The sequence below is a fragment of the Cydia strobilella genome, chromosome 21 (genome assembly GCF_947568885.1).
Source record: "Cydia strobilella chromosome 21, ilCydStro3.1, whole genome shotgun sequence".
NCBI lineage: Eukaryota > Metazoa > Arthropoda > Insecta > Lepidoptera > Tortricidae > Cydia > Cydia strobilella.
In genome coordinates this window covers 12449793-12476508 of record NC_086061.1, presented here as the reverse complement: position 1 = coordinate 12476508, position 26716 = coordinate 12449793, and the positions used below count along the sequence as shown (strand labels likewise).

Here is a 26716-nt window from a genome sequence, read left to right as displayed (position 1 = left end):
TTTGAGACTGGCATCATCATCATCATAACTTAAGAGCTTTGCTCTTGTCGGTGGAGTAATTTCCAATCCTTTCTTTCCTGAGTCAGTCTTTTGCTTTGCTTGTACGATGCATTCTCTTTTACTTGGCTTAGATGTGTGATTCTAGGCTTTCCACTGCCTCTCGTCTTTTCAATTTTTCACTGACATATGTAATCCATATCCATATCGTATCTAGACGAAATATTTGAAGTATCTAAGTTCAAATCGGGCCGTTAATCGATACAGGAACTGACTATTGCTAAATGCTGCCCCCTAAAATCCGATGCCTGCACGTAAACAGACATTTTATAAGTCTACAGTTGCACTGTAGAATAGAATAGAATAGATTAGAATAGATTTTTATTCGTAAACATACAGACAATAGACATATATTAATAGAACATAGTGAAAATAAAGTGTAACGAAATGGCCCCATCTCAGCATGCTGCTGGCGACTTCCAGCGCTGATCTTCCGATGAGACCATCAAGTGAGAATCACGGAAGTTAACAGACAAAAAGAAAGCAACATAAAGAAAAGAGACATATAATATGGCGAAAAAAAAATTACACATAGTTTACACAAACTAATACAAAAAGAGATACAATATGACGACATAAGAAATAAGAACATAACATAAGTACATAAAATATAGGGTCGGTTAGACCAAACCGTCTGTCAGCGTTTTACCGTTCGCAAAATTTTATTGTATGGAACGTTTCATAGTTCTCTGCTGCTTGACGTTAATCAGTCTGTTAATTGTGGATGGTCCCAGGATGGCTCTCAGGCCCCGCCGACGCGACTCATTGGCAGTGCCGGCGGCACGCACTGTGTCGCGTAACAACTCGCCACTTCTTCGTGCTCTCACACTATTGAATGCGCTCCTGACATCAGCTACTGACTGCGATATGTTTGCGTGGCGATGGACGGCTGTGTGCAGTGAATGTCTGAGGTTTTGTGAGAGGATGGATGATAGGTGCTCAACTGTAATAATTTAGTGTTGTAAATATACCATAGTACTAGTTGTAATTTAAATGTAATTAACTTTCATGGCGCATTCGTTTTATACTGTAATGTCATGTACTGTTTTCAATAAATAAATAAATAAATAAATTGTGGTTGATGCAACTGGCCCTAAGTAGACAAGTAACAGTAAATAGCGATTAGCCTCCGTATTCTTTCAACACTCGTATAGTCCTTGGGGACCCCTAAAAAGTGACTCCCTGCAATAACCTCTAATACTTGTCTGGATAGTTCTGATTTTATTCCACTTACGAGAATAGGTTATTGTCTTCGGTTACCGCGATAGTTACTCATGAAATAAAACTATGAAAACGGATTATATCGCGTATATTGAATTTATAATACATCCCGACGTTTCGAACCCTTTACAGCGTTCGTGGTCAACGGGTCAACTTCCTGCCTCGCACAGCTAAACTGTGGAATGAACTGTCGCCTGCGGTATTTCCGGACCGATATGACTTTCTAACCTTCAAGAAAAGAGCGTATTCCCATCTTACGCACTTATAACCCCTCTGGTGTTGCGGGTGTCCATGGGCGGCGGTAATCGCTTACCATTAGGTGATCCGTCTGCTCGTTTGCCTCCTATTTAATAATAATAATAAAAAAAAAAACGGGTGACGGGTGGGTGACGAGGTGTGTAAAGGGTTCGAAACGTCGGTGTTCATAAGCGCATTGTAATATGCCTTTTTTATACTAAGTGGCAAACAAGCACGGCCCACCTGTTAAGCAGTCTCCGTAGCCTATTTACGGCTGCAACTCCAGAGTTACATGCGCGTTGGCGACCCTAACACTCCGCGCCCTCGTTGAGCTCTGCCTATTTGGAAAATAAACTATTACACTGATCTTTATTTAGGGAAGAAATCAAATTATTTTATTAATATTTTGAATCGTGTTTTATTTTAAGGAAACGTTGGTAAGCCTGCAAGTTTCATTCCAAAAATTACGTAAATTTTTTCCTTTAAAATTAAATCTAAGTAACTTTGCACCGAATTATAGTGTCGTTTACATATTATTAAAAAAAAAAAAAAAGAAAAAAAAAAATTATTGTACCACAATAACATATCATAGGAACCCTAGCTTTTCGATAGAAAAAGTAAATTACCACTTTTTTTTGTATAAACTGAAATAAATGTCATATACGAACGAAAAATGACCAAAGCCTCCAGTGTCCAGAGCTGGAATCGAACCAGCGTCCCCCGTTTACCGGACAGGTGCCTGAACCGCTCGGCATTCGGTCACGTAGGTATGGGTCGAATTTTCCAAGTATATGACAATTTCCCGAAGGCTTGTGGCGCCCCCTGGCCATCTCTAAGGTACAAGAACAGTATGGTTCGACCTTCTAACTGAATCAACTCGGGTGATTAATTTGTTCTTAGACTTTTTTTGAGGTTTGAAAAATTCTAACCCTTAGAAAATCGGGGTATAATTCTCACAAACTCACTCGTACTCGTGTAACCTATCGTAATCCATGGTCAGATCTTGGACATAGGTCCCCGGGGAGGACCCGGGACGTGGGTTCGATTCTCGGCCTATAATTTGGGCTTACCGACGCGAAGGGATTACGGAACATGTCTGTGTATTAACAAAGATAGATATAACTCCGTAATAGATGGATACAGTCTAAGGAAAAAACGTGCCTCGAACATCCACGAAAATTTGATTCTCGATCAGATGGCGCCACTAGTTTTGGCCTACTCTCGTATAGAGGGCGTTGACAGTTTCGTTTGTTATTTATAATTTGAACGCATATCAGTGAAAGAACATGGGTCAAAATCATATAAAAATAATTAATGCAAATAAAAAAAATCATTTATCCATATTTAAATACATTTTAACGTATTTTTATAAATCTTCATTTTTAGTTTTAAAGTATGTCGATAGATGGCAGTGAATTTACTGTGGTTACAAAATCTACTATGACAGTACCGCTCTATCTTATTATGTCCTCATTGGTATTAATATTGTTCTTTTAAAAATAACTTAGAAAAAACCGGCCAAGTGCGAGTCGGACTCGCGCACCGAGGGTTCCGTACTTTTTAGTATTTGTTGTTATAGCGGCAACAGAAATACATCATCTGTGAAAATTTCAACTGTCTAGCTATCACGGTTCATGAGATACAGCCTGGTGACAGACAGACGAACAGACGGGCAGACGGACAAACGGACGGACAGACGGACAGCGGAGTCTTAGTAATAAGGTCTCGTTTTTACCCTTTGGGTACGGAACCCTAAAAAGCAACAGCTATTTGGTTACATGGTTATAGGTCTACCGTTCAACCGAGCCGGTTGGTAAGAAGTTATTATATTAAACATATTAATAACGGGTCCCTCACGTATTTTAAGTCGAAAACGCTCGACATGTTTCACTCCGTACCGAGGAGCGTCATCAGGAGCTTGCGTCGACGGTGACGGACCGGCGCAGACAGCGGGCGGGATATGTTTAATATGTCTGTCTCACGGAAGTTTTGTTATTAAAGTAAGTAAATATTAAGCTTAGAATAAATTTAAAAGTGGGAAAATTACTGCCTTGGGTGAGACTTGAACTCACGGCCTCTGGATCGATACTCCAGCGCTCTGCCAACTGAGCCACGAAGACCTCATCCATAGTCAGCAAATCTTCCCACTATATGGGTCTAGGGGACCCTAGCGACATCTACCGCAAGAGTGTTACACTTAAACGGCTACCGGAGTTCCAAGTCATATTGGAAATTCACCAGTTACGATGTGCTACCCATTCTAAATTAATTTAAGTAAATATTCTTTATTGTACCATAATTATACATTTTACATACATGTAAAACTACAAAGAAATATTTAAAGAAAAAATAGAACCAGGAAAGAAGTTATTAGAGTTTTGAATGATTCACGGTTAGTTTCAACGAGTGTGAACGCGACCGGACCAACAAGTGTGAATGCGACCGTTGGTAACGTTGAAAGTGAACGCAGCCGACGCGCAAGAATGAGGGTAGACAGAGCGCTGTCTACACAACTTTGACACCCACCCGCTATCTTCAGTCACCCGTGAACATGATGCATGTAACTGCGTCGAAATATCGGGAGCTCACAAATAATACAAAGGGTAGTCACGGTCTATATCCCGGTCAATATAAGTCTAAGAAGTTATTATACAGCTAATAAGCTATGGACTGGTTAAATGCCTCGCTGCAGATGTTTAGTAAGTAACAATGTGCAACCACATTGCACACACTGAAGAGATAGATCTGCGAATCTAAAACGCCCTAAGATTAACATTAAAACAACGCATTTAGGGTGCCTACGGCTACGATACTGCAGCGCATCGACTATGTTTGCTAATAACCTGGATCTAGTTCTCCTTTTCGCCGAAAATTGTATTGCCGAATTTCACTTTTTTTTTATGATGAATAGGCAGGCGTTTGACCACGATCCCACCTGATGGTAAGTGATGTGGTCTACGGTGGAGCACGCTTACCTATGAGATACCTATTAACTCTTGCCTTGAAGAGCTCCAAATTGTACTCATGCGGAAACACAGACTCGGGCAGGGCGTTCCACTCCTTGGCAGTTCGCATAAGAAATGTGGAAGCAAAACGCTTCGTGCGTATTTTTGGAATTCCTACCATGAAGCGATGCCGGAGTGCCATTTGTCGTGTGGTCCGATGGTAAAAATGGGACGGAGGAATAAGGTTGTGCAGTTCCTCGGCAAGTCGGCACACTCTCCGAAATTACCAACCCACTTTTCGCAGAAGTCTCATTTGGCCGAATTTCATTTCCCATGACTGATGATAATATCAGGAGCGTAGCTAGAGGATATGGCGCCCGGGGCAGTCACCAAATTTGCGCCCCGTGACGTTGACAAAAGTTTCCCTGCTGCTGCCTTTTGCCCATTTTGGCGCCCCCCTTTGGATGGCGCCCGGGGCACTTGCCCCCCTGTCCCCCTAGTTACGCCACTGGATAATATGACAATCATTACATTATCACTTTTAATAATTATGTCAAACAATAGATACCTTGATGATCAAAATACTTACGCTAGACATATTAGAGACGCCGGAGAGTCTGGAGCCATCGTCCGACGTGTCGGACGCGTCAGATTCGTACGGTACGGACGGTCCGCCGGACGACGCACGCAGTACTAGTCGGGCAGGTTTACGTTCGAGGCTGGCGTCGTCTTCTGAATGATCTGCTGAAATATAATAAATGAATTATAATAGTTTGACTAAGGGGCATGGTCCGATTCGCACGTCTCTCCGAAGTTTGAGCGAGACAACGCTATTATACGCGCATATAGCGTTGTCTCACTCAAACTAGATGAGATGGGCAGATACCATAGCAAAAGACATGGCCTGCGACGTTTCAGTAGACGACACGTCCGATCGTGCGAAGTGGAGAGAAAGGACAAGGAAAGCAGACCCCACAATCAGATAGGAATAATAATGAGAGAAAGAGAGACAGAGAGAGAGTTTGACTAAGGGGCATGGTACACTGCGTCCGACTCGCACGTCTCTCCGAAGTTTGAGCGAGACAACGCAATGCGCGTATAATAGCGATTACCCGCTCGCACGTCGGAGCGAGTGTGCCATGCCCCTAAGGGAAGAGTCCTATGCCAGTAAGCTAATAGATAACGATGACTAGACAGTAGTTAGCGTAAGCGCTGATCTAGTTAAGATAGTGCCTGTATCCCCATGTTAGGAATATAGTATTACGTGGTATTACGATATCACCACTGTTTATAACCCAAGCACTTAGGGGCACGCAGTGTGCGTCCGTTTCGCACTTCGCTGCGCTATAATACGCGAATAGCGTTGTCTCGCTCAAACTTCGGAAGATTGGCCACATAACTGGCCTCTCGTTTTCTGAGGCCTCGTTTAATGACTGTACGGAGTCCTTTTCTCTCTTGGTGAAGAAGAGGGCCAGTTTCTCCTCTATATACTCACAGTTGTCATTATCATCAGAAGCTGGAAGGCCTACTCGCTTAGGCCTCTCGCTTTCTAAGGCCTCGTTGAATGACTGTACGGAATCCTCGTCTCTCTTGGTGAAGAAGAAGGCCAGTTTCTCCTCTATATACTCACAGTTATCCTTGTCATCAGAAGCTGGGAGGCCTACTCGCTTAGGCCTCTCACTTTCTGAGGCCTCGTTTAATGACTGTACGGAATCCTCGTCTCTCTTGGTGAAGAAGAAGGCTGGTTTCTTGTCCATGCGCACGCGTTTCTTTTTTGTTTTGCAACTTTTTGAGTATTTGAGGAAGCTGAAAATAAATTTATTAAATTGTCCACGAATTAATAAATTGTCAGTTTTGTGACGCATTTTCTCACTACATTTTTAATGAACCGTCACAAACTGACTACTACATTTTGTATTAAAAACAGGGGACACTATTTTTCTTTTTTTGAATTAATAATTATCGTGATTCTGAGTCAAAATAACCAAAGTTGTTAGTAAAAAAAAAGTAAATGTTTTTTTTTACTAGCCCATTATGGTGTCCCACTGCTGGGCAAAGGCCTCTCCCCTTGTCTTCCACGACTCCCGATATAGTGCCTCCTCCGGCCAGTTGTTGAGAAAGGTGTCTAGGTCGTCCCGCCATCTCCCAAATGTTAGTTTAAAAAAAAAAGTAAATGTTGTGTACAGTTTTATTCTGAAAACCCACGTCTGTCTGTATGTTCGCGATAAATTAAAAAACTACTGAACGGATTTTCATGCGGTTTTCACCTATGAAAAGAGTGATTCTTGAGGAAGGTAGTAACGTTACGTAACCTAGGTTACATTTATAAAAATTAAATTAAAGTATAAAATAACTAATTTCCTAATAAACAATAATACCTTAATAATAAAACACTTACCTATATACACTAAAATGAAATACATTAATATCATATATATATATATATATATATATATTATGAAGTCCCAACTTGTTTCCTCTTTTCTGCAACGCACTGTACTTGCGCGACATTCCTTTGTCCTTCGAAGTAACCGGCTGTTGGCGTTCCCCGCCCCGCGCCCTGCTCCCCGCGTCAGCCCACTCGCCAGAGCGCTGCGAGCCAGAGAGATCTAGCTTTCGACGCCGGCGCACGTTCGCTTTGCCTCCGTGCAACGCGACCCTAAACGTAGCCGGCGAAATTAATTTCTTACGGAAAATAAGTTCCGTAGTTCAGTACTAATTATTCGTTTTAGTGTTAAAAATCCCCATTGGGTAAGTGTTGAACATTTCTTATACTAATCCTAAGCAGGTAGATTTAAATAATGTTTCTAACGGCTTATTTCACTATGCAATTCCTTTGTGTGATTTTTCTTGCCACGTAATTCTAAACTTAACTACTCATAGCATTACTTTTACTTCTTGTTAAAATGCTTAATTGTGTTTCCTTTTTTTTATTAGTTCTTAAGATTATTTAGTTTCCAGTAATTTTTAAATTCAAAATTTGACCGTTAGATTTTAAAATCAGTTTTTGTCTTATAACTTGTTTTCTTGGAAATTAGCTTCAGTGCAAAGTGTAAACTCCGTCTGACTGTACCATTCCGCACATCACCAACCTTTCACCATCATCATCACGCAGTACTTGTTTCCTGCTTATGCTTTATGCCTTGTCGGGTACAGTCAGCGGAGATTTATTAAGAACCTTTGTGCACACGATGGAAATAAATTCCAGGGAACGTAGTTACGGCTGAAAGGTAGCCAGCAGACCAGTTCCGGTTCTTGAGCGGCCGATGCTGACGTCCCTCAGCGCGCCCGTCTCCCTCCCGCAGTGACTCCAGCAGCATCAGGGGAGTACTTGCGTGGTGGACCATAGCTCGGAGCGAAATCAGTGCCGGCAAAGAACTTACCCAACCCTACGACGTGTAATCGTATGCTTGCGGCGGAAGAATAAATTTAAGTTCAGTAATTAACTCGTTAATTTATTTCTCTCCGCCTACCCGTAGCATTGGCGCCTTACCGTGGTTTTTTTAATAGGGCCTGATTTCGCTCTGAGTTATCTCCTACGGTTTGTGTGTTTGTGTGGTGTTTTGGTATTTTTTTTAATTTTTGTAAACGTTTTTTCTTTTCTTATTTTTGGTTGCCAGCAACTACAGTGTAGGGAGTTAGTTATAGAGTAAAGCTTAAATTGCAATCTCATTGTTATTTAACGCATTGTACAGTTGGTTGCATTTTGTTAAATTTATTGTATTTTTTTTTTGTTTTTCCTTAGTTCTTCAATTGTAAGCATTATTATTTGTGTTTTATTTAGTACAGTCAGCCATATAAAATTGTGTTATTTTTAGTTAAATTAAATTTGTAATTTTGGTTTCTTTTGCACATTTACGCTCCGTACGCTTTAGTTGCATTTAAACGCTTTTCTTTTTCTTATTTCTGTGTTGTTTTTTTTTTCCTTTTTTCTTCTTTCACACTCTTTTTGTAAAGTGCTTTTTAAGAGAAACAACCAAAAACGTACGTAAATCTTAACTACTATTGTAACAGACGGAGTGTTTTGTTGTTTTTTGGAATTTGTTCAACATTTACCCAAAAAAAAAAAAAAAAAGCATTTTTTTTCTCACATATAAAAAAAAAATGGCTTTCCCTATTAAATTCATGTCGCTTCAAAAAACTGAACTAGAGTACGAAGTAGCAATTCGGGGTGAGACCCCCGGAGACACAGTACAGGAATTGCGTAAACAAATTGCGAAGTGTGGACCTCTTTTTCCTTCCGAGGACATTCTTGTCAGTCCTTTTGATGTTCAGGACGACTTAGATGGCATTACAGAGGTGGTGGAAAAAGTAAATTCTCTCTTGGATTCCAAACCATTAATCAAAAGTACTTTGCTTCGCGCTCACAATTTGGTGCACCATTTGTACCACCGGTTAAACCGCATTGCGTGCGAGGATAAGGAACAAAAGGAGGCTTATGACCGATGCGTGGCTTTATTCAGGGTTTGCACAGACCGGGTTAACTCTCTTAACGTTGTCACCGTTACGGATCCGTTATTTTCTAATAGCAGCAATGTTCCTGTTGTTGCGGCTACTTCGTCAACGCCGGTTAACGTCACGGTCACGTGCGAAGCCAACGAAGCGAACAAGCTATCCAAACTTAAATACGACGGCTCGTCTTGTGTACGGGCGTTCATCGAACGCGTGTCAGAATTTTGTCTCGCTAAGAATATCTCGAGTAGTAAAGTTCTCCATAACGGTACTGAAATATTTACGGGCGGTGCGCTTCATTGGTTCCGCAGCGTCAAGGAGCAGGTCACAAGTTGGGACGACCTTGTAGTGCTTTTGAAGCAGGATTTCGGCCAGGCCGACTATGACTACAGATTAGTTAATGAAATCAAGTCCCGTACGCAAGGAGAAACCGAGAATATTATAATTTACTTGTCGGTTATGTCCGGTCTCTTTTCTCGCCTAACAAGACCCTTGCCAGAAGAGGAGAAACTTGAGATTTTACTCCATAACATCCGGCCATGTTATACAAGTACCTTATCTTCAGTGTCGGAAATTAAATCTATCGAGCAACTAAAAATGTTATGCCGTAACTACGAGAGTATACAGTCGCGTCTTTCTCACTTTAAAGAACCTCCAAGGGCGACTGCAGATACATTAGCGCCTGAGTTTGCGTATTCGGGAACTTAAGGAGTGTCTCGTGTCTTCTCCGGTTCTCTGTTGTCCCGATTATTCTAAGCCGTTCGAAGTACACACTGATGCTAGCAATTACGGGATTGGCGGTATGCTTACACAAACCATTAATGGAAAGGAGCACCCGATCGCGTATATGTCAAAGAGTTTGTCACCAGCAGAAAAAAACTACAGTATCACCGAACGCGAGACATTGGCTGTCGTGACAGCATTAGAATATTGGCGTTGCTACATAGAAAACGGTCAAACCTTCACGGTATACACGGATCATAGCGCTCTTAAGTGGTTCTTGTCCATAAGCAACCCGACTGGTAGATTGGCTCGATGGGGTATACGCTTATCTGGATTTAACTTCATTCTTAAACACCGTAAGGGGGTTGATAATGTTATTCCAGATGCCTTGTCTCGAATTCCGGTTGGTGCTATTAACACTACAAACGTTCATTTAGGGTCACAAGATAATTGGTACACTAATATTTATAACGGCTGTTTGCATAACCCTGTAGATTTTCCCAATTTTCTCATTAAAAATGATTCCTTGTACCGTTTGACTAAAAACAAGCATGAACTCACTTCTGAGTTTTCTTGGAAGTTGGTTGTCCCTGCAGAGTTACGCGAAAAGGCAATTCATGAAAACCACTCTGAACCTACTGCAGGACATATGGGCATATTTAAAACATACCATAGACTTGCTTTACGCTACTTCTGGCCGGGCATGTATCAGGATGTCGTCAAATTCATCGGGACGTGCGATAAGTGTTTGTCGTATAAGGCTCAGAACCATCAAACCTTAGGGGAAATGGGGAGGCCAAAACAATGCTCACGTCCGTTTCAGATGATTTCGATCGATTTGATGGGTCCATTGCCAACAACTAGGGGAAGGAACAACTATATATTAGTCATTACATGTTGCTTCTCCAAGTATTGCTTAATTTTTCCTATTAAACAGGCTACTGCGGATGTCATAGTTAAAATTTTAGAGGAGTCAGTATTTCTTGTGCATGGTGTCCCACAGACGGTGTTAATGGACAATGGCACGCAATTTACTGGGAAGGTAATGGACAATTTCTTTAAGTCTTTTAATGTCCCTAACGTGTTTTATAGTCCTAGATACACACCGCAAGTAAATCTGGTCGAACGTTACAATCGCACAATTATTACGTGTATTTCCACCTTTGTTGAGGATGACCATAGGTCCTGGGACGTGTTTATTCCACGGATTCAGTTTGCCATAAATAGCTCAGTAAATGAGGTAACTAATAAAACCCCTGCGTTTTTAGTGTTTGGTCGCGAGTTAGTACCATGTGGAACACACTATACAGATAACGACCTCGGAAATGAAGTGTTGTTCCTACCGCGTGACTTATACGCAGAGAATCTAGGTGTTATGTCTTCCTTATTTGACGATGTACAACGTAGGCTGTGGCACGCTCATGTCAAGAACACGTCTCATTATAATACCAGACGTAAACCTGCTGAATTTAACGTTGGCGACATCGTAATGAAGCGCGCGTACTTCCTGAGTGATAAAGGTAAACAATTTACGAAGAAATTGGCCCCAAAATTTATCAAGGCTAAAATTGTTACCAAGAAGTCACCATTAGTTTATGTCTTGCAAGATTTGTCAGGTAAAGATTTAGGAACCTGGCATATAAAGGACCTCAAATTAGTTGGTCTCAATAAGTAGTTCGTTTTCTTCTCCGTTAGTCACATCTAGTCACATCATTAGTTATTTGGGAGGTTATTGATTTAATTTAGGTAAAAGCGTGCTACCAACTTTAAGCAAAAGCACTTGTAAGGTTTCAAGTTCGTGTAACGGGTTACCTCATTATTATTTTGTAATTATGCGCTAGTAATTTTATTCTTGAACATATGTGTCAAATAGTTACTAATGTGTTTTATGAAAGCGTGAAGTATGAATGGAGATTAATGGAAGCGTATCTATAAGTGCTTAACTCTGCGGATTTTATTTCATTTAGATGACCTAAAATCCTTGACCACGCGCCGGGGTATTGTAACGTAGTAACGTTACGTAACCTAGGTTACATTTATAAAAATTAAATTAAAGTATAAAATAACTAATTTCCTAATAAACAATAATACCTTAATAATAAAACACTTACCTATATACACTAAAATGAAATACATTAATATCATATATATATATATATATATATATTATGAAGTCCCAACTTGTTTCCTCTTTTCTGCAACGCACTGTACTTGCGCGACATTCCTTTGTCCTTCGAAGTAACCGGCTGTTGGCGTTCCCCGCCCCGCGCCCTGCTCCCCGCGTCAGCCCACTCGCCAGAGCGCTGCGAGCCAGAGAGATCTAGCTTTCGACGCCGGCGCACGTTCGCTTTGCCTCCGTGCAACGCGACCCTAAACGTAGCCGGCGAAATTAATTTCTTACGGAAAATAAGTTCCGTAGTTCAGTACTAATTATTCGTTTTAGTGTTAAAAATCCCCATTGGGTAAGTGTTGAACATTTCTTATGCTAATCCTAAGCAGGTAGATTTAAATAATGTTTCTAACGGCTTATTTCACTATGCAATTCCTTTGTGTGATTTTTCTTGCCACGTAATTCTAAACTTAACTACTCATAGCATTACTTTTACTTCTTGTTAAAATGCTTAATTGTGTTTCCTTTTTTTTATTAGTTCTTAAGATTATTTAGTTTCCAGTAATTTTTAAATTCAAAATTTGACCGTTAGATTTTAAAATCAGTTTTTGTCTTATAACTTGTTTTCTTGGAAATTAGCTTCAGTGCAAAGTGTAAACTCCGTCTGACTGTACCATTCCGCACATCACCAACCTTTCACCATCATCATCACGCAGTACTTGTTTCCTGCTTATGCTTTATGCCTTGTCGGGTACAGTCAGCGGAGATTTATTAAGAACCTTTGTGCACACGATGGAAATAAATTCCAGGGAACGTAGTTACGGCTGAAAGGTAGCCAGCAGACCAGTTCCGGTTCTTGAGCGGCCGATGCTGACGTCCCTCAGCGCGCCCGTCTCCCTCCCGCAGTGACTCCAGCAGCATCAGGGGAGTACTTGCGTGGTGGACCATAGCTCGGAGCGAAATCAGTGCCGGCAAAGAACTTACCCAACCCTACGACGTGTAATCGTATGCTTGCGGCGGAAGAATAAATTTAAGTTCAGTAATTAACTCGTTAATTTATTTCTCTCCGCCTACCCGTAGCAAGATGTCTAATTTGTTAACCTGTGCGAAGCCGGGGCGGGTCGCTAGTTAAAAACAAAATCAACATTTATAGTTGGGAAAACGTGCAAAGGTAAACTCACATGTGACTTTCCTTGAGTATCCTGTCAAGAGTTGGTTGTTTCTTATGTGTGGTGGTGCCAGTCGAGCACATGCCGTCTAGTGTCACATCTTCTAGAACCTTCTTTAGGATGCTGGAAATAAAAAGGATTAAAGGATCTGCCACACTGGATGCGTTCTGCGGGCAGCGGTCATCAGGTCAAACCCGCATTATGTATGAACAACATTGACAGCCAGTGGCGTAACTAGGGGGGCAGAGGGGGCAAGTGCCCCGGGCGCCATCCAAGGGGGGCGCCAAAATGAGCAAAAGGCAGTAGCAGGGAAACTTTGGTCAGTCGTCAGGGGGCGCAAATTTGGTGACTGCCCCGGGCGCCATATCCCCTAGCTGCGCCCCTGTTGACAGCAACTTTTGAAGTTGAAGTTTCACCTGACCGCTGCCCGCAGAACGCATCCAGTGTGGCAAATCCTTAAATCCGTGGGCCAAAATGGTTAATGAGTGGGACCCACGGAACACCATATACGGTGCAGGCCGGGGTTCAGGCAGACCAAAAAGGAGATGGCGGGACGACTTGGACGCATTCTACTCCAAATGGTAGGAAAATGCCGATGACAGGGTCGAGTGGAGAAAACGAGGCCTTTGCCCAGCAGTGGGACACCATAGTAGGCTAAGAAAAAAAAAATAGTTTCCTAATCAACAAAAAAATCCTTATAATGGGGTTGGCCGGTCAAAGTATTTTACAGATGGCGCCAGCATAGGTTTCATCTGTCAATCCTGTTGATGCCTGGATATGGTGCTGAGTAGGCAAGATGGTGAGAATCTAGTGCCATTGGTTTTTGACGACCAGTCTGGTCTAGTGGGTAGTGACCCTGCCTGTGAAGCCGATGGTCCTGGGTTCTAATCCCGGTAAGGGCATTTATTTGTGTGATGAGCACAGATATTTGTTCCTGAGTCATGGTTGTTTTCTATGTATTTATATTATATATATAGTTGTCTGAGTACCCACAACACAAGCCTTCTTGAGCTTACCGTGGGACTTAGTCAATTTGTGTAAAAATGTCCTATAATTTTTTATTTTATTTTTTATTTATAGCAAGCAATGTTAATAGAAATTTATAACACGAAGCCGATTAGGAATAAAAATACATCCATAAAAACGATTAACATTCTAAATCTCAAAACTTCCGTGAGACACAGACATATTATATATATTAATAACGGGTCACTCATGTATTTTAAGTCGAAAAACGCTCGACATGTTTTACTCCGTACCGAGGAGTGTCATCAGGAGCTTGCGTTGACGGTGACGGACCGGCGTTTTTCGACTTAAAATACGTGAGTGACCCGTATATATTTAATATTCTAAATTTCATAGAACAAAACTAGACACGGGCAAAAATAATGATTCTTTTCCTACCCGCGACGTCGCTTGACTTCAGGTATCTGTTTCATAGAATCCTTGATGAGAGCTGTCTTTTTCTGCTTGTCGTTTCTGTAAGCAATACAATAATATAAGTACAGTCGCCATCATATATATCTGAGCGGACAACGTGTTCACAATATCTGAACAAGAAGGCAGCCATACAAGCGTACCATGGCTATGTTTGCTCCCTACTTAGATATGCCATCATCCTATGGGGAAACTCGTTCTGAACACGCACTCTAACGCCCTGACAATAGAGGCGTGTTCAGATATTGTCAGCGCCTCGGCCGTTCCGATATATCTGATGGCGACTGTACAAAAAAATGTCTATACTAAGTGATCCGTTTTTATTGCAGCTGGGTCTAATTATTAAATAAAATTATTTAAAAACGTTGACGATCCTCGAAATAGGTCGAAACATGTCGAAGGTTAATCGAGTGAAATTAATTTACTTACGTCTTACGCAAAAGGCCATGCCAGGATAAGCTAAGTGAGTCTGCCCCCAGCGAGTTTTGGCTTGTAATTTTTTTTATTGATTTGGTTTTCTATTAGTATCGAGCATAGAGTAACTTATACTAGAGCGGTACTGTCATAGTAAATTTTGTAACCCCAGTAAATTCACTGCCATCTGTCGACACACTTTAAAACTAAAAATAAAGATTTATAAAAATACGATAAAATGTATTTAGCAGAGCCTTAAAGAAGAGCCTTAGCAATCAGAGGCAACATGCTCATCCGTAGATTTGCAAAATGTTCAAGGGAAGTTAAGCTCACACTCTTTAAAGCATATTGTACATCTTTTTATACATGCAGTCTATGGGTGAAGCATACGAAGCGTGTTTATAACGCGCTTCGTGTTCAGTTTAATAATATCTTCAGGATGTTGCTAAAGCTGCCTCGCCGCTGTAGTGCGTCAGGCATGTTTGCAGAGGCGCACACGGATGGCTTCCATGCCATCAGACGCAAGAGGGTAGCCTCTTTGCTGAGACGAGTGAGAGGCAGCAGTAACAGCATCCTGAGGATGGTAGCTGGACGCCTCGACTGCCCTATATTAAAGCACTGGGCTAATATCGTAATAGGCAGTACAAATTAATAAAGTAAGTAAGTAGGTATTTGTTTGTTTTTGTTTTTATGGCTAGCTCTTAATTATGTAAATGTTGTAAATGTTATAATTAGACTAACACTTAGTTTATAGGTTCCCTAGTTTAAGTATCAGTAACAAAATATGGATTTTTTGAAAGTCTGAATTAAATAATTTTTTATTTTATTTTTTTATTTTATTTATTTATAGGTAAATATAGATAAATGATTTTTTTTATTTGCATTAATTATTTTTATGATTTTGACCCATGTTCTTTCACTGATATGCGTTAAATTGTTAAATAACAAACGAGACCGTCAACGCCATCTATTCGACTGTAGGCCAAAACTAGTAGCGCCCTCTGAACGAAAATCAAATTTTCTTGATTTTCGAGGCACGTTTTTTCCTTAGACTGTATCCATCTATTACGGAGTTATATCTCTTTGGTATCGTGTATGCCAAATTTCAGCTCCCCAAACATTTTATTTTATTTTATTTTATTCATTTTCGGGATAACAAACAACTATACAATATAATGTTACATTTAGTAGTAGCAAAGATAGATATAACTCCGTAATAGATGGATACAGTCCAAGAAAAAAACGTGCCTCGAAAATCACGAAAATTTGATTCTCGATCAGATGGCGCCACTAGTTTTGGCCTACACTCGTATAGAGGGCGTTGACTGTTTCGTTTGTTATTTATAATTTTAACGCATACCAGTGAAAGAACATGGGTCAAAATCATATAAAAATAATTAATGCAAATAAAAAAATCATTTATCCATATTTAAATACATTTTATCGTATTTTTATAAATATTAATTTTTAGTTTTATAGTGTGTCGACAGATGGCAGTGAATTTACTGGGGTTACAAAATTTACTATGACAGTACCGCTCTAGTATAAGTTACTCTATGGTAGTAGTTTTTTTTTTTTTTTAATCTTTATTAAAGGGCTTTTTCGAGTGAACGAATATGTCGCCCCATAAAACATCACTTAATTAACAAATTTAAAAAAAAAATAGCCAAATCTATGTATCACACATTTCTGTCCCTCAGACCGCACTTAACAACATTTAATACCTTTCCAACTACATCGGACATGGGATTTGATAGGTAGGTATTACATAACCCAATGGAACTGTCATTGTCATTAGTAGTACAGTTAAAATTGACATATGCATAGCCAACGACATTATCCACAAATTACAATAAAATTATGTAATGGTTGGCACAAAGAAGGGAGTTAATTATTCGAATTAGGTTAATTAAGGAATTAGGTAGGTTAATTATTCGATTTTTTTCTAGCCAGTCGATTTTGACGTGCGTCACGTATATTGTGCATGTAGTAAGGACAATTACATGATATTAATTTTGTGACATATTGCCATACAAAAACTTAAAAAAAAATATATAAATATTTTTTATTTTTTTAAGTATTATCACGACAGCGAAACCTCCAGATTGTTTAACAAAGTAGGCCTCTTTAATAAGCTATCAAATGAATATAATTACTTTATTTTATCTGTGGTATAACAAGGTGTTTTTTTTAATTGAATTCATCACTATACATTTACTCGCATACCCGCTCGTTAAAACTAATCGCTTACAAACTCTTTAGAGAAACGTGCACGTTCGTCATGAACGCTGGCCACTGATAAAATAAAAATAAAAAATAAAAAATGTAAGTATGTTTTTTCTGTGCCGGTTTTTCAAATAAACTTTCGATATCGCAAGTCTTAATTAATAACAACAAAATTATTTTCAAAATAACATAAGGTCTATTTTCAAAAATTTTGACAGTTTATTAGTCACTATTCAGGAACATAATTATACAATATTATAAAAACTTAAATAACATAATAATTATAAACTAATAATATATATCAAACTAAAACTACCATTAAAATAAACTAACTAAAACTAAAAAACTAAATAATTTTAATTTAAACTAATTTCAAAATGTTTTTTTCGGCACAAAAAAATCATATTCACATTTTTAATTTTTTTCCCCACCTCATGTATGGTGGAGCTTAAGTGGGGCGGGGACAAATGGGAATACATCCAACTCACATGTCCTTTTTTTTTAAATTCAAAATTTGACCGTTAGATTTTAAAATCAGTTTTTGTCTTATAACTTGTTTTCTTGGAAATTAGCTTCAGTGCAAAGTGTAAACTCCGTCTGACTGTACCATTCCGCACATCACCAACCTTTCACCATCATCATCACGCAGTACTTGTTTCCTGCTTATGCTTTATGCCTTGTCGGGTACAGTCAGCGGAGATTTATTAAGAACCTTTGTGCACACGATGGAAATAAATTCCAGGGAACGTAGTTACGGCTGAAAGGTAGCCAGCAGACCAGTTCCGGTTCTTGAGCGGCCGATGCTGACGTCCCTCAGCGCGCCCGTCTCCCTCCCGCAGTGACTCCAGCAGCATCAGGGGAGTACTTGCGTGGTGGACCATAGCTCGGAGCGAAATCAGTGCCGGCAAAGAACTTACCCAACCCTACGACGTGTAATCGTATGCTTGCGGCGGAAGAATAAATTTAAGTTCAGTAATTAACTCGTTAATTTATTTCTCTCCGCCTACCCGTAGCAAGATGTCTAATTTGTTAACCTGTGCGAAGCCGGGGCGGGTCGCTAGTTAAAAACAAAATCAACATTTATAGTTGGGAAAACGTGCAAAGGTAAACTCACATGTGACTTTCCTTGAGTATCCTGTCAAGAGTTGGTTGTTTCTTATGTGTGGTGGTGCCAGTCGAGCACATGCCGTCTAGTGTCACATCTTCTAGAACCTTCTTTAGGATGCTGGAAATAAAAAGGATTAAAGGATCTGCCACACTGGATGCGTTCTGCGGGCAGCGGTCATCAGGTCAAACCCGCATTATGTATGAACAACATTGACAGCCAGTGGCGTAACTAGGGGGGCAGAGGGGGCAAGTGCCCCGGGCGCCATCCAAGGGGGGCGCCAAAATGAGCAAAAGGCAGTAGCAGGGAAACTTTGGTCAGTCGTCAGGGGGCGCAAATTTGGTGTTGTTGGGTCAAAGTATTTTACAGATGGCGCCAGCATAGGTTTCATCTGTCAATCCTGTTGATGCCTGGATATGGTGCTGAGTAGGCAAGATGGTGAGAATCTAGTGCCATTGGTTTTTGACGACCAGTCTGGTCTAGTGGGTAGTGACCCTGCCTGTGAAGCCGATGGTCCTGGGTTCTAATCCCGGTAAGGGCATTTATTTGTGTGATGAGCACAGATATTTGTTCCTGAGTCATGGTTGTTTTCTATGTATTTATATTATATATATAGTTGTCTGAGTACCCACAACACAAGCCTTCTTGAGCTTACCGTGGGACTTAGTCAATTTGTGTAAAAATGTCCTATAATTTTTTATTTTATTTTTTATTTATAGCAAGCAATGTTAATAGAAATTTATAACACGAAGCCGATTAGGAATAAAAATACATCCATAAAAACGATTAACATTCTAAATCTCAAAACTTCCGTGAGACACAGACATATTATATATATTAATAACGGGTCACTCATGTATTTTAAGTCGAAAAACGCTCGACATGTTTTACTCCGTACCGAGGAGTGTCATCAGGAGCTTGCGTTGACGGTGACGGACCGGCGTTTTTCGACTTAAAATACGTGAGTGACCCGTATATATTTAATATTCTAAATTTCATAGAACAAAACTAGACACGGGCAAAAATAATGATTCTTTTCCTACCCGCGACGTCGCTTGACTTCAGGTATCTGTTTCATAGAATCCTTGATGAGAGCTGTCTTTTTCTGCTTGTCGTTTCTGTAAGCAATACAATAATATAAGTACAGTCGCCATCATATATATCTGAGCGGACAACGTGTTCACAATATCTGAACAAGAAGGCAGCCATACAAGCGTACCATGGCTATGTTTGCTCCCTACTTAGATATGCCATCATCCTATGGGGAAACTCGTTCTGAACACGCACTCTAACGCCCTGACAATAGAGGCGTGTTCAGATATTGTCAGCGCCTCGGCCGTTCCGATATATCTGATGGCGACTGTACAAAAAAATGTCTATACTAAGTGATCCGTTTTTATTGCAGCTGGGTCTAATTATTAAATAAAATTATTTAAAAACGTTGACGATCCTCGAAATAGGTCGAAACATGTCGAAGGTTAATCGAGTGAAATTAATTTACTTACGTCTTACGCAAAAGGCCATGCCAGGATAAGCTAAGTGAGTCTGCCCCCAGCGAGTTTTGGCTTGTAATTTTTTTTATTGATTTGGTTTTCTATTAGTATCGAGCATAGAGTAACTTATACTAGAGCGGTACTGTCATAGTAAATTTTGTAACCCCAGTAAATTCACTGCCATCTGTCGACACACTTTAAAACTAAAAATAAAGATTTATAAAAATACGATAAAATGTATTTAGCAGAGCCTTAAAGAAGAGCCTTAGCAATCAGAGGCAACATGCTCATCCGTAGATTTGCAAAATGTTCAAGGGAAGTTAAGCTCACACTCTTTAAAGCATATTGTACATCTTTTTATACATGCAGTCTATGGGTGAAGCATACGAAGCGTGTTTATAACGCGCTTCGTGTTCAGTTTAATAATATCTTCAGGATGTTGCTAAAGCTGCCTCGCCGCTGTAGTGCGTCAGGCATGTTTGCAGAGGCGCACACGGATGGCTTCCATGCCATCAGACGCAAGAGGGTAGCCTCTTTGCTGAGACGAGTGAGAGGCAGCAGTAACAGCATCCTGAGGATGGTAGCTGGACGCCTCGACTGCCCTATATTAAAGCACTGGGCTAATATCGTAATAGGCAGTACAAATTAATAAAGTAAGTAAGTAGGTATTTGTTTGTTTTTGTTTTTATGGCTAGCTCTTAATTATGTAAATGTTGTAAATGTTATAATTAGACTAACACTTAGTTTATAGGTTCCCTAGTTTAAGTATCAGTAACAAAATATGGATTTTTTGAAAGTCTGAATTAAATAATTTTTTATTTTATTTTTTTATTTTATTTATTTATAGGTAAATATAGATAAATGATTTTTTTTATTTGCATTAATTATTTTTATGATTTTGACCCATGTTCTTTCACTGATATGCGTTAAATTGTTAAATAACAAACGAGACCGTCAACGCCATCTATTCGACTGTAGGCCAAAACTAGTAGCGCCCTCTGAACGAAAATCAAATTTTCTTGATTTTCGAGGCACGTTTTTTCCTTAGACTGTATCCATCTATTACGGAGTTATATCTCTTTGGTATCGTGTATGCCAAATTTCAGCTCCCCAAACATTTTATTTTATTTTATTTTATTCATTTTCGGGATAACAAACAACTATACAATATAATGTTACATTTAGTAGTAGCAAAGATAGATATAACTCCGTAATAGATGGATACAGTCCAAGAAAAAAACGTGCCTCGAAAATCACGAAAATTTGATTCTCGATCAGATGGCGCCACTAGTTTTGGCCTACACTCGTATAGAGGGCGTTGACTGTTTCGTTTGTTATTTATAATTTTAACGCATACCAGTGAAAGAACATGGGTCAAAATCATATAAAAATAATTAATGCAAATAAAAAAATCATTTATCCATATTTAAATACATTTTATCGTATTTTTATAAATATTAATTTTTAGTTTTATAGTGTGTCGACAGATGGCAGTGAATTTACTGGGGTTACAAAATTTACTATGACAGTACCGCTCTAGTATAAGTTACTCTATGGTAGTAGTTTTTTTTTTTTTTAATCTTTATTAAAGGGCTTTTTCGAGTGAACGAATATGTCGCCCCATAAAACATCACTTAATTAACAAATTTAAAAAAAAAATAGCCAAATCTATGTATCACACATTTCTGTCCCTCAGACCGCACTTAACAACATTTAATACCTTTCCAACTACATCGGACATGGGATTTGATAGGTAGGTATTACATAACCCAATGGAACTGTCATTGTCATTAGTAGTACAGTTAAAATTGACATATGCATAGCCAACGACATTATCCACAAATTACAATAAAATTATGTAATGGTTGGCACAAAGAAGGGAGTTAATTATTCGAATTAGGTTAATTAAGGAATTAGGTAGGTTAATTATTCGATTTTTTTCTAGCCAGTCGATTTTGACGTGCGTCACGTATATTGTGCATGTAGTAAGGACAATTACATGATATTAATTTTGTGACATATTGCCATACAAAAACTTAAAAAAAAATATATAAATATTTTTTATTTTTTTAAGTATTATCACGACAGCGAAACCTCCAGATTGTTTAACAAAGTAGGCCTCTTTAATAAGCTATCAAATGAATATAATTACTTTATTTTATCTGTGGTATAACAAGGTGTTTTTTTTAATTGAATTCATCACTATACATTTACTCGCATACCCGCTCGTTAAAACTAATCGCTTACAAACTCTTTAGAGAAACGTGCACGTTCGTCATGAACGCTGGCCACTGATAAAATAAAAATAAAAAATAAAAAATGTAAGTATGTTTTTTCTGTGCCGGTATTTCAAATAAACTTTCGATATCGCAAGTCTTAATTAATAACAACAAAATTATTTTCAAAATAACATAAGGTCTATTTTCAAAAATTTTGACAGTTTATTAGTCACTATTCAGGAACATAATTATACAATATTATAAAAACTTAAATAACATAATAATTATAAACTAATAATATATATCAAACTAAAACTACCATTAAAATAAACTAACTAAAACTAAAAAACTAAATAATTTTAATTTAAACTAATTTCAAAATGTTTTTTTCGGCACAAAAAAATCATATTCACATTTTTAATTTTTTTCCCCACCTCATGTATGGTGGAGCTTAAGTGGGGCGGGGACAAATGGGAATACATCCAACTCACATGTCCTGTCTCAGGCGCCTGGCTATCTCCACATAGGGGCTGCAAGACACCAGGATAGCCCCCTTTGCTAACGCCGTCGTACATTTGCTCTTCAACTTGCTTTTCTGGCTCTCCACCATTCTGAACAGAACGAATTAGTTAGATCGAATTTAAGAGTAATTTCACCTTTTTTTTATACTACGTCGGTGGCAAACAAGCATACGGCCCGCCTGATGTTAAGCAGTCTCCGTTTTCTATGTACGCCTGCAACTCCAGAGGAGTTACACGCGCGTTGCCGACCCTAACACTCCTCTCCCTCGTTGAGCTCTGGCAACCTTACTCACCGGCAGGAACACAACACTATGAGTAGGGTTTAGTGTTATTTGGCTGCGGTTTTCTGTAAGGTGGAGGTACTGCCCCAGTTGGGCTCTGCTCTAGATCTGGAATGACATCCGCTGTCCTGTGCCCTACCACACAAAGCGAGAGGTCATTCACACTGCCCATGCCTCTAATAATTTGCGGCGCTATGCGACGTAAGCGCCATCCAATATTAATTGGAGCGGCGTTAATAATAGCGTAAGCGCCAACCGCCATAAGGTACCTTTACCCGTGGAACGTTACATTTCTTTACTATTTCATATCTAGTCAATCTCTAATTGATTTCCCGAATCACGCCGTTAATCATCGTGTCGCGCACCATTCAAAATTATAGCTAAGGAAATTTCAATCTAATTATATTTTAATTAGGGTTGAATTTTATTTGTTTATCCTTTCCCGGATCTCAAACTATCTCTATACCTTTCATCTGAATCGGTTCAGGGGTTCAAGCAGGAAAAGGTAACATACAGACATGTTATTTTTGTATTATTTGTATTAGTAGAGATTTTAAATACTCACGAAAATCGCGCCGTCTTCGTATTGGTCTCTGCATCCAGAACATCTTTAGTCTGCGTTCTCTCACTGACCACAATAAGCTTTGGCAATTGCCTCTCTTCTATAACCACCTGCAACGATTTAAGAAGCTTAATACAACAACAATTAAATATCGGTTGCGTCGCTCAAGGAGAGGTTAAAAAAGCTTTGGTTATCTGATTGATTAATGTACAGTCGCCATCAGATATATCAGAGCGCCCGAGGTGCTTAAAATATCTGAACACGCACTCTAACGCCTTGACAATAGAGGCGTGTTCAGATATTTGTGAGCACCTCGGGCGTTCCGATATATCTGATGGCGACTGTATATTTGTATTGTATGTTGCTTTATATTTTTTTACTTTCCAATTTTTAGTGTACTTTCCCCATTCCTTTGTGTGTAATATATTATATGTTTATCCTATATATATATATATTTTTTTTTTTTTTTTTTTTTAATTAATAATTTTATTTATAAAGAAAATCTTAAAAAATAATAATATTTAGTTACATGTAAAAAATCCGCAACGCAGGCTTCGTCAGGTGGCTACAAATGCAAATCAGCAACATGCTTCGTCCCAAAAATACCAATGATGATATCCGCAACAGGCTTCGTCACTTTTTTTTTTTAAATAAAATAACCGTCACGAATCGCACCTGGTTCAAATGTCCCCATTACGCTGGCAGCGTTACCGCGCTGAATGGCCAACGAGATCTGTTGGACCAGGTACGATCCGGACCGAGGGTCGCACCCCCTGTCCCTCAGCCGCCGACCCAAATCCCTCACAAAGTCCCTAGCCTCCACAGCCCAAGGTCCCGCAGTCTCGACTGCAACCGGCACAAAGTCGTACGTTGGTTCCAGGGCAGAGTACTTGGCATGCTTCATTTTGGCGGCATACTCCGCGGCAGTACCAGCAGACCTGACGGTGAGACTCAAGTGGGACGGCGCAAATGTACTCACGCACGTTGCATCCCACAAGAGGCATCGTCCCCTCTGCCATGGAACTCCTATTAATTTGTATGTATTTATATCCTTTGTCTTTCTGGTACCTTGTTGTACATTTTGCTAGATTTGTCACCCTCTTTTCACTTTCTCCTCTCATCTACTCAAAGGTTAACTGGAAGAGATCCCTCAAAGGGTTTTCGCCTTTGTACATCTTATTATATGTACCATGTAATTTTTAATATGTATTTTTGTACAATAAAGAGTTTACTACTACTAATATTACTACTACAATATGCGTTGTCAACGGGTCTCAGTAGCTCAGTTGGTAATAGAGCGGTTTACGAGTTCGATATTAGATGAACTTGCAATGTTTGTAGTAGAAACAGCAACACTATTAACTGTCCATCGCTGGACCTTAAGCCTTTTGTAAGAAGGTTTACCAACTGTCAGTTAACAATGTGGGCGACGGTATGTATAATAGGGAAAGCGCATAGCGCATCTATTTTTCTGAACTAGAGGAGGGTAAGCGGTAACCTGGCGGACAACTCCTCCGATACAAAGATGTTCAGAAACGAAACATGAAAAGATGCAACATCGAGCCCTCTCAGTGGGAAGCTTTGGCAGCACAGCGTCTTGAGTGGCGCAGGCTGGTGCAGGACAAAGTCCGCGATTTCGCAAAGCTAAACGCGACGAGCGGAAAGCACGCCAGCCTGCTTCCATTCATTACCACTATGTGGCTGGTGTCCTCACGTGCTCTCAATATGTGCGCGAGGGTTCGCATCGAAGATCGGCTACGTCAGCCATATTCGGGCGCACGAGCGCCGTGCTAACTGTAACAGTTAGCTTAGTTACTAGAAGTCGAAGTGGTCGCCATGGTCGAAATCGGCCGGAAGGATCATCAATAGGGAATATTACGCGAAACTCTGCGTAGGGGGCGACACTACCACAATCTGAGGGTCTATCACGAAACAAGAAAATCTACATTTCGTTATCTAACATCTCTGTCACTTGCATATTCGAGCTATAAAGAGGCAGATAGCGTTTCGGATTCGCGTTTCCCGGTAGGTTCTCTGCAAACAAACCGCCTTGGTGCATCAATGTCATATTTTATTATCTCTGAAAACTTGTCAAAAAGGGCCCTTCGCTCACGGAGCTACTCAAAAATAACTAGTTACAAACGTAAATTACTAACGAGTTGCTTGAGCGTCACCGCCCATACATTCTCATTGAGGTTCGCACACGACGCGACCAGTCACAAACCGGTTAGTAACGCGTCAGCGACTGATCGTGCGTGACGCGTCGTGCCGGTCTCCGCGCTACTGGTCACCAGTTTTCTGTGATTTTGGAAAAAATGAGCGAGCAAACCTTTTTGTGCAGCAAACGCGAGCAAACCGTGTCTGTCTGTCCGTCTGTCTGTCTGTCTGTCCGTCTGGCTGTCTGTCTGTCTGTCTCTCCGTCCGTCTGTCTGTCTGTCTCTCCGTCCGTCTGTCTGTCTGTCTGTCCGTCTGTCTGTCTGTCCGTCTGTCCGTCTCGTGTGCTTTTGTAAGCAGAAATAAACAGAACTGACTGAAACCTTGGAACTTGAGTAGCGTCGTGTGCGAGGTACGGTTTCTAAATGGTTTGTAATTGTAATTACTAATTAGTTCCGTTATTTTTGAGTAGCTCCGTGAGCGAAGGGCCAAACTGTTAAAGGCACAGTATGTATAAGTTACTCTATCGTTTACTAAACGGGCTACTGCTGCACTCTAGTGGCAGAACATTGCAGTAATATCCCCTATTATATTAAGTTCGGGTCAAATCTTGCAAGTTAAATTAGACTCCTACGTTGGGTGACAATGAAATAATATGGATACCAAGCAGCTGATCTGACGATGGACACAGGAGGTGGCCATTGGAACTCTGTGATAAACCTCCTAAGACCCACCATAGACAGTTTTTCAATTTTTAATTTGAACCTTGTGCTATAAGATAAGATAAGATAAGATAAGATAAGATAAGATAAGATAAGATAAAATAAGATAAGATAAGATAAGATACATTTATTGATAAAATTGTACAAATTTTACACGTCAATTCAGCCATACTATAATATACAATGTCAACCATATAATTATAATAAATTTATACTACGTTACAATATACAATTTGTGTTCGTAGTTCTATTGATAAAGTTCATTATTACAATTATTATATTTATTATTCGTTATTACAATTATTATATCTATATCTCAGTTTTTTATCTAATGTCGGGGCTTATTACACTTCCTTAAAATAAATTCATTCACACTGTAGCAACACAGGTCAAGCAACATTTTTTTAATCTTATTGTAAAATATTTTATCGCTCGCCGAGGTAATTACGTCACTAGGTAAGTAAATATGAACGTATTTCGTTTGTTTTACAACGCAGTGAAACAAAAGAAATGCTACTTTATTTGTTCCATGAAAGGTTCAAATTAGATTGCAATGAATATGTACATTTTAATGTACATTTAGACTCACGAGGATAAAACAACACAAGTAATTGTGTTTAGGCTTGTTGGAATTGTCTCGATGAGTAACAGTTGCTTGTTAATAGAAA

At 39.6% G+C, this 26716-nt stretch overlaps 2 protein-coding genes across 2 annotated transcripts; one reads left to right on the top strand and one right to left on the bottom strand.

Annotated features, from left to right (window-relative positions):
* Positions 1–251: 251 nt before the first annotated feature.
* Positions 252–24076, bottom strand: LOC134751297 (uncharacterized). The gene is made up of 10 exons (XM_063686682.1): positions 23978–24076; positions 23176–23282; positions 22300–22419; positions 19140–19214; positions 18106–18216; positions 14319–14393; positions 12927–13037; positions 5725–6266; positions 5050–5204; positions 252–305 (listed from the first exon to the last, which is right to left on the bottom strand). Exons 1-10 carry the CDS (start codon positions 24074–24076, stop codon positions 252–254), a joined length of 1449 nt encoding a protein of 482 aa, XP_063542752.1.
* On the top strand, positions 8545–9620 carry LOC134751222 (uncharacterized). Its single transcript, XM_063686606.1, has one exon. It carries the CDS (start codon positions 8565–8567, stop codon positions 9618–9620), a length of 1056 nt encoding a protein of 351 aa, XP_063542676.1. The 5' UTR covers positions 8545–8564.
* Positions 24077–26716: the final 2640 nt, after the last annotated feature.